Source organism: Petaurus breviceps, unplaced genomic scaffold, assembly GCF_028583685.1.
Source record: "Petaurus breviceps papuanus isolate PSGF00001 unplaced genomic scaffold, PetGlider_PUasm1.0 138, whole genome shotgun sequence".
In the NCBI taxonomy this organism is placed as follows: Eukaryota; Metazoa; Chordata; class Mammalia; order Diprotodontia; family Petauridae; genus Petaurus; species Petaurus breviceps.
In genome coordinates, this window is record NW_027185694.1 from 4,153,080 (window position 1) to 4,162,634 (window position 9,555).

Genomic DNA, 9,555 nt, shown 5'->3' on the forward strand with positions numbered 1-9,555 from the left:
TATCATGCTGTGATCTGCAGCATTCACTGGTTTATAAATGCTCACACTGGGGGCCGGGAGCGGGGGCGGAGCCGGGAGGGGGGTAGGGGGGAGCTGGCGCGCGGGACAGCCCCGCGTTGCCCCAACCCCAGCCCTTGGGTGGGGGGAGCTGTCACCTAGTGCAGCGGCCCCTGGCGCCAGTGCACGCTCCGGCCTCTCCCGTGCTCAGTCCCGCACCCCCGCTCCCAACCGCCACCGCTGACCATGCACAGTATAGACGAAATCAAGCGTCTGGCCGGCCGTGCGGCCGTGGAGAAGGAAGTGAAGAATAACCAAGTGCTGGGCATTGGCAGCGGTTCTACCATCGTCTATGCTATACAGAAGCTAGCTGAAAGGGTCAAAGAAGAAAAGCTGAACATAGTCTGTATCCCCACGTCCTTTCAGGGCCGGCAATTAATTCTTCACAACGGCTTACCCCTGAGTGGCCTGGGCACGCACCCAGAGCTGGATCTTGCTATCGATGGTGCTGACGAAGTGGATGCCAACCTCAACCTCATCAAAGGCAGTGGAGGCTGCATGACCCAGGAGAAGATTGTGGCCTGCAATGCCAAACGTTTCATCATTGTTGCTGATTACAGTAAGGATTCCAAGAACCTTGGGGACTCCTGGCAGAAGGGAATTCCCATTGAAGTCATCCCGATGGCCTATGTGCCTGTGAGGAGGTCCCTGTCCCAGATGTTCGGAGGGGTGGTTGAGCTGCGGATGGCCTATCGCAAGACTGGCCCCGTGGTGACGGACAATGGCAACTATGTGCTGGACTGGAAGTTTGACCAGGTACGGGAATGGAAGGAAGTGAACACGGCCATCAAAATGATACCGGGAGTTGTGGAGACGGGTCTCTTTATCAACATGGCTGAAAGAGTCTACTTTGGCAGAGAAGATGGCTCTGTCACCGTGAGGAAGAGGCCATCTAAGTGACCGAGGCCGCACCGGTCCCTGAGGCCTTTGCCTTGACATATTCGCCCCAGGGCCCCCGGTCAGAGTGTGGGAATCTCCCAAAGTGTTGTTGAATGCCCCAGTTCTTTTATTAAGGAAATAGAGAAGCACATTTTTTTTCTATCTAAAAATACTCACTTGTTTAAAGAAAAAAAAAAAAACCTTGATTTCACATCTTATATGGAATACTACCCCCAAAAAAAGACAGTTTTTGAATTATTGACTTGAGGTTTCTTATGGAGTTTTTGAGTGTTTGGTTTGCTGGGTAATCACAAAATGTTAATCTCTGTGCCAGCCCAGTCTATAAAGGGCCTTGACAGCAGCCACCTGATGCCTTACTGGAACCATTGATGACCTTCATGCCTTCATTCTTGGTTTGTTTTTGAGTCTACTTTTTAATAACTCACAATATGTAGTCACACTTTAAGACAGAGCATGTGCAGAGACAAGTGATGCCTTTGATAGTGCCCTTCATGGACAAGCTGTATTGACCTCAGCACCATTGCCCCTTGGCCAAGGTCAGGCTACTCACCCAAACTGGGAGACAAGCACACCCTCTGCCTCCCTACCTGGAAGGACTTTCTCAGTACAACTCTAAAACTGCTGGGAGATCTCTATCTTATCAGGTGGATTTTTTTTCTGCTGTCTACCTTTTTTGGATTCTTTGTCTGCCTTGCTCACCCTTGAGTTTTTCAGATGTCTCCTCTTTATGTTCTGTGTGTGTTGCAATAAAACAACTCAATTCCACTTCAAAAAAATTATAAAAAATTAAAAATAAATAAATGCTCAAGCTGAAAATTTAACCACTGATTAAGCTTTAACACACCATGAAACAGCTTCCTAAGGTGGGAGGAGGATCTGAAAGCTGTCTCCTTTTCTCTTCACCTTTTAGGTCACGTAGCCTATGAAATGGGCCTAGAGTTTAGTTCTTTCTAGTTCATCCTTTCCAGTACTAGATACAGTGTGGAGTCTCTGACCATGGAGCTTGAACCATAGGGATATCTGGGGGCCCAGGAATTCAAACCAGGTATGACAGCTAAGCCAGCATGGAAGCCCTGAGGAGCAAGGGTCCAAGAATACTAGACAAGTGTGACTTTGGACCTTTACTTGGTGGGACTAATGACAAATAGGGACTGAGCTAAACTGTGAGACTAATCCCAAACTTCTCCATATCCCAGACTGAGATGGTATAGGGTGGATTATGTTCCAGAGGTATTAGGGAAAACGTTGTTTCTGAACAAAACATCCCTTTCTTAGAGTTAATCTGATGTTACTTGCTTAAATGGAATCAGGGTGCTAGTCATTGGGCCCCTAAAATTGAGAGAACAAAATTGATGGAAATTTGAATTTATGACAGAGAGGACAGACTCTATAAGCCCCTTACCTACTGAGTACCCAGTAAGGATGTGGAGGATAATAAATTTTAATAGACCTGGCCCTCAAAGAGTAGGTCCAGTTAGCCCATATTTGACATATGATTCTCCTTTATGCATATCCCAATCCAGTCAAATTGACCTGATTACTATTCTCTGTACATGTCTCTCTTCTATGCATTTACATAGGTGTTCTCCCATATTAAGATTAGGAATAGATTAGTTAGCAAATAAGGTTAGGGTTTGTTTTAGCAATTCATTCTTAGCTCCTCCTCTAATCCCTAAATACAATAAAACTAAAACGTTATCTTCTGTGTGAAGTCAACCCAATTCTCCCCAGTATTTAGCACTGTCCATCTTGAAATTACTTACCATTAATTTACTTCTGGGCTTTTCGCATCTCTGCTACTATCTGCCTCATAGTAAAATTCAAACTCCTGGAGGACATGGGTTGTTCAATTTTTATCCTTCTATCATCAGTGTCTTGCTCATATTTGACAATAAATGCCTGATAAACTCAATTAAACCCCACTGCAGGCTGACTTTTTCATACTGTCCATACAAGTACACCTGTTCATCTTTTCTGTTGTGAAATACGTTCTGTGCTGACAACATTGTACCCAAGATTTACTCTTATAAGGTTGCAAAATATTTAAATCACCCAAAAGAAGAGACTCCAGAAGTGACTTGTAGGAAGAATTTTTACTTAATTAGATGGCATTTCAATCAAAAATATATGTCAAGTTTTGTTCCCTGTCAAAATCCTGGAAACATTTCCAACTTTGGATGTAAAAAGTTGATGCCATGAACTTACTTCCAAAAATGGAGCTACATAGCCAGGCTTAATCAAAAGAGACATGAAACTTTCTCATCAGTAAACAGGCAAGAATAGAGAGAGGTGTAGAAGAGAGAAATCAGCTCAAGCCGCCTATAACTATGACTGACCTTCAGCATCAAAGCCACTCTGCCTGTAATTGCTCACCTTTATAGCTTTAGACTCAAGAGGAAGGCAACAGTAAGTGATTTGGGTATACAACTCTTAAGAATGCTCTATAGGACTCCCTCCCTTCCTTCCTTTACTTCAGGTCATTCTCTATTCTAATCACCTCCATACAGATACCAAATTGATTTTGCTAAAGCTCAGGTAACTATATCACCTGTTACTCAAAAAACTCTAATCACTTTATTACCTTTAAAACCTTTCTGACTTCCTCAGGACTTGAAAACCATAGCTCTCTGCTACTGGTTCATGATGGAATTTACCAAAGAAACCATAAGCCTCCTCACCCTGAAGCATCCTCATACCTCTCTGTCTCACCATGGAATATCCCTTAGCATAAGCCATCCTTCTCTCATTGGTGGGTTCCTCCCTAGAACCTTCATTTTGTGGAGGGACTAAAGATGATCTGTCTTCATTCTCCTTGTTTCTGACTTTTTCTTGATTTAAACACAGTACCTTAATCTGGAAGCCCACACCACCACTTCCCAGCTCTATTTGGGGTGGCATCTTTCCCTATTAGAATGTAACCTTCTTGAAGGCAGGGACTGTCTTTGTATTTGTATCCCTACTACTTAACGCAGGGCCAGGCACACAGCAAGCATTTAATAAATACTTCTTTCTTTTCTTCCTTCCTCCCTCCCTTCCTCTATTCCTTTCTTCCTTCCTCTCTCCCTTTATCCCATCTTTTCTTCCTCCCTTCCTATGTTGCTTCCTTCCTCTCTTTCTTCTTTAACATTTTTTGCCCATACACACAGTTAATCTAGATTTCTAAATAGAAATTGACTCTAGGGTCATTCAACCCCAGCAGACTGTATCTTTCCTATCAACTGTCCTCCAAAATCATAGCATAAAATATGCAACTGAAGGTTCTCTCCTCCACTCTTGCAGGAGTGCCTTTGCAATTCCAGTGATGTAGAGCTTTAACCATCAAGGAACTTGAAGTCTAGCATAAAAGAATTCTGAAAAGGTCAGACCATCCCACCATAATTACTACCCAAAATTCAGAGGATACATTCAGTGTTAAGATCCCCAATTATTCACACTTATAAAAAACATCCTAATAGCACTAAAAAGGGACAAGGTTTTCAATTCTTGTTATTAGTTAATAACAGACAGTGCTAGGTTAAGGGCACAAGAACAAATGCTTCTTGACAAATAACCATAGCACATTCATTTTATTGTTGCTGGCAAAGCACTGTCATGAGTTCAGGGGACAAATCCATCAGAGGTACTTTGTTTTGTGTGAAGGCCAGATGCAAAGGCTTTAAAAACAACTGTATAAAATATCCCCACTGTGTTTCTATCAAGTTGTGAAATAACAAAAGACTAAACTAAAAGGTTTGCTTATGACCAGAATTTTCTGTCTGTAAAATGTTTATTGTTACAAACTTTGCAATGGTTTAAGAAATTGGTCTTGAGTGTGAGGTTTAAAGGGGCTCCCTTATTTCTCTTGTTTAGAAGATATCTCATTTTAGAAAGGATGAAAATTTTCCCTAATATTAAGTATGAATCTATGATACTTTTTGTTGTTGTTATTAAGCCATTTTCCAGCCATGTCTTACTCCATGACCCCATTTAGGGTTTTCTTGGCAAAGATACTGGAATGGTTTGCCATTTACTTCTCCAGCTCATTTTACAGATGAGGAACTGGGACAAACAGGATTAAGTGACTTGCCCATGGTCACACAAATGGTAAGTGACTGAGGCTAGTTTTGAACTCATGAAGATGAGTCTCCCTGATTCCAGTCCAGTGCTCTATCCACTGTACCACCTAGCTGTCTATACCTTTTATCCCATATATTTAAAATCACAACATGTCAGAATTAGAAGCTACCTCAGTAGCCATCTAGTCTAACTAATATCTGAAAAAAGAATGTTTTAAAACATCCCTGATGAATGGTTATTTAGGCTTTGCTTGAAAGCTTCCAGGGAGAAGGAACCCACTATCAGAGCAACTTATTCAGTTTTGGGTTGTTGTTGTCCAGTTTGTGACAAACAGAAATGCTTACTGAGTTCTCTTGGTAAAGATCCTGGAATGATTTGCCATTTTCTTCTACAGTTCATTTTTCAGATGCACAAACTGAGGGAATAGGATTAAGTGACTTGCTCAGGGTTACACATCTAGTAAGCCCTTAGCCCAGATTTGAACTCAGGAAGATAAGTCTTCCTGACTCTGGATCAGCACTCTCATTATTAGGAAAAAAAATCCTGAAATCATGTATATATTTTCCTCTTTTCAGTTGTCACTCATTGCTACTAATCCTCCCTCCTCTCATACCCACCCCCAACCAAGCAGAACAAACATAATTTCTCTGCCATGGGACCACCCGTCAAATAATTGAAGCCAGGAATCATTGTGTAGATAAGAGAGATTTATGGAACTGTAGTTAAGGCTTGATGTTAGCGTATGCCTTTGAAATGTCCCAAGTCAAAAGTTGAGGTGATATATTACAGTGGAAGGCATGCTGGATTTGACTTTAAAAGACTTAGGTTCATATCCTTGGGCTACTACTTATGGAACCTTGGGCAAGGCACTTAGTTGGTCTGAGTCTCAGTTTCTGTATGTCCAAAATGAGGCAGTTGGACTAGGTGGCTTTCAAGAGGCTTTCCAATGTGTTTCGTTTTATGCTCCTAAAAGAACAAAAACGTTATTCTCATAGAGGGTCCTTTGGCTTCATAACACAAAAGATTTAGAACTACTGGCCTGTAAGGGCCCTTCCAGGCCTAGATATATGATACAAGTGTGTGGATTACATCACCATTATAAGTATCCACAAACATTTACTAACTGTTAAATCAAAGAAAGGTATTGTATTAGATGCTGATTGTGAATAGGTATGAGGACCAGTGCCTGCCCTGAAGAGTTTACAATAACAATGGCAAAGAATTTACAGTAACAGTGGCAAATGTTTACATTGCTTTTAAGGTTTACAAAACCCTTGTTCCCCCTACAATGCTGTGAAGTGGGTCAACAGCTAAGGATTTCCTCAGCAGGGAACTCCTAAAACCAAGGTAAAATTCAGTTTCTCTATATTTTATAATTTTAAAGAGTTTTCTGAGATTCATAGAAGTTAAGGGACTTGTTCATGGACCCACAACTACTAAGTATCAGAGAAAGGATTTGATCTTAGGTCTTCCTGACTCAAGATCATGACAGACTATATCTATTGCTTCACAATGCCTCTTTAAGGGAGGTAGTAGAAGTATTATTGTGCCCACTTTTTAGAGGAGGAGATTGTAGTGAGAAATATAGGTCATGTATGTGAAATGATATGTAACAGAGATTTGGTGCGTACCGAGACCATCTAAATATAAGTACCCACCTGGGAAATGCCAGGGACCTGCTTCTGTGAGACAGGATATTTGGCATATACATGGCCCTTCTGAGTTGTCCATCCTCGTTGGAAAAGACTTTTATCTTCTGGCCACGTATCCAGAAGAACATGATTTTTAAAATCACAAGACAAAAGTAGCCTGTTTCTGTTTCTGCCTTTTTTATCATGTGATAAAGGGTGGGGCCTGAGGACCACCCTTCCCTTTCTCTCCCTTACCCTTAAAGAAAAGACTTGAGTTTTGGGACTTGTTTCATTTGTACTTTTCAGTTCTAGGTACAGAAAATGAAATATTGGACCCAGAAACCTGGGAAGTAAAACCTCAGGGATTTTGGAGCCCAGGCTGCCTGTTGAAAACAACCTAGTAAGGTTAACAACCATGAGATGCCAGAATGCTGGGACTCTAGTCCAATGGTACTTTGAATCTGGAGCTTGGTGGGACTAATGCTATGTAGGATCTGATCTAAGTTGAAAAATGAATTCCCCTTTTCAGAGATTAAAGTGATATGGGGTGAGAGGGGTTTATGCCCTCAGGGCCTGAGGAAAGTAGTTATATGTCTGTTCTGGCTATATCCTCTTTTGAAAAGGGACAGGGTAAAAGTAGAACAAGTGGGGGTCAGGATAGGACAGAGGGAAATATAGTCAGTCTTTCACAATATATCCACTATGGAAATGCTTTGCATAGCTACATGTGTACAACCTATATTGCAGAAAATATTCATATGTTAATGTCTATCTAACTTTTGAGTGATTCAATGGAACTCGGGTACTTGGAACACTAAAATTTGGAAAACACAATTGTTGAGGGCTTGAGTCAATGGCAGAGATGAGAAAACCTCTCTCAAGCCACCTAAGGGTACAAAGATCTCTGAGGAAAGAGTAAAATTTAACACACTTTGACTTCAGGCAGTAGAGGTCAGAGGTTCACCATTGCTAATAAATAAATGTCATACTGAATGCTAAGAGCTAAAACAGTGGTCAGAAAGATCATACTTTCTACAAAAATTTGGAGGTGGTTGCTGAGATATGGCACACTATTGGAGATCTGCCTCATTTTAAAAGGTGCAACTTCAAGGTATCTGCCAGGAAAACTTCATATCAATAAATTTCCCATAGTGGATGTCCCAAAGGACCCCTTGACTTGTAATGAATATAATATATTAATATAATACGTAACATAATATAATATAATACAATACAATAACGAACCTGTCATTTCTGAGACAAAAAAACTATAACCACATAATTAAAACTTATAATTCCAATTAGATAAAATAATTTCTTGCATCCAGGAGATTCCAGAAAAGTAATCCTGCTACTTTTTAGAATTTTTGTAGACTGATGTGTATTTTTAAACAGGAAATGTAAAAAATGAGAGTTGAGCAAATCCAGGCCACAAGTGCTTATTTACTACAAGTATTGTAGGGTTAAACACCCATAGACGGAAGGGCAGATGTAAGAGAGGAAATATAGCCCTGCAACAGAATTGAAAATATCTATGCTTCATCCTAGATGAAAGAACAGTGCCCTACTGGCCCTAGACACTCTGCCTACTGATATATTCCCAATAGAACTTGTCCAGTCTATTCAAAAGAAGTAATTAGCTGAAGGTAAACACTGAACTCAACTTTCCAGAGGAGAAATTCCTTCCAATTTTTCCTCCATAACAATGGTCATCAATTGGCCCAGTCTTCAGGTCCCATGAAATATTGTTACTGTTGTCATTTCTGAACAACACTGTCCCATCTATCTGCAGAGGTAAGAAGAATGATGGTACTAGCTATTTATAAAATATAAGAGCTATTCTTATCAGATCAGAGATACATGAAGGAGAATTTAATATTTGTAATGTTTATATAGAGATTTATCACAGAGGCACTTCTCTCATATACATTATTTCCTGGTATAATCTAATATTTGCTAGGAATCTTCCTCATGTTCAATACTTTTTAGAACTGTAATAAATAATCCAATTCAATTTAGAAAATAATAATGTTTTCCTCCAAATTCTAATAATCCTCTGATACAATCTGTTCCCAGTTGTGGTAACATGTAGTAATTTCCCTTCTTTTTCAATTTCTTTGTGAAGTTTTATTTTTTTTTCCCCTTATGGCCCCATTATTTATTTATTTCGTTTTTATGTAGTCTTTTGGTTCAAAGGGTTCTGGGGAGGCTGGTCAGGTCCTTTAGAATTCATAGTTTCAGCCTATCTTTTCAATTTATTCATTTAACGCACCAGATATTACTCTTCTGAAGCATGACACGCGGGGACTAATGGACATCATTGCTGACTGGGCCAGACATCACAATTGTACATTTAAACTTAACTGTAATAAATCTCACTGTTGTCTTTCTTTTCAGGGCAGGATGAATAATCAAGCATCTATCTTAACTCCAAAATAGTTTCTAAAGGCCAAGTTGTTCCTCTCTGAAGAGTTCAGTTCTTCCTTTGAAAGGGATATTTAACTACAATGAATTATTAGGGTATGGCTTCCATGGGTAAATTTCCAAAGTGACCATTTTCTGGACTGTACTTTTGGTCCCATTCAACTTGTACGCATACTGCTTCCTTTTTCCACCCTAACTCACTCCAATACCCAGACTGTTCAATGAAGCTTCTGACTTTGAACTTGTGTGCACTAACCTAGATACAAACTTGGGAGCATGATGGCCATTGAAAGAAACTTAGTCCTTTTTTAATAGCATATGAATTCATAAACATTTATTAAGGGGTTGTTATATGCCACTAGTCTCTGGGAACACAAAGATAAAAATTCTCAATTTCTTGACCTCACAGAACTTGCACTCTATCTAGGAAAACCATATGTATGCCCATACAAAAAATAAGAGAGAGAGACAGAGAGAGAAAGAGAGA

At 40.2% G+C, this 9,555-nt stretch overlaps 1 protein-coding gene across 1 annotated transcript; it reads left to right on the forward strand.

Annotated features, from left to right (window-relative positions):
- The first annotated feature begins 243 nt into the window (after positions 1–243).
- Positions 244–957, forward strand: LOC138144031 (ribose-5-phosphate isomerase-like). Its single transcript, XM_069065336.1, has one exon. The coding sequence runs from the start codon at positions 244–246 to the stop codon at positions 955–957; it is 714 nt and encodes a 237-aa protein (XP_068921437.1).
- Positions 958–9,555: the final 8,598 nt, after the last annotated feature.

Bases quoted from the DNA above. Each gene is read 5' to 3' on its own strand.
- LOC138144031 (XM_069065336.1), top strand. From the start codon at position 244: ATGCACAGTATAGACGAAATCAAGCGTCTGGCCGGCCGTGCGGCCGTG.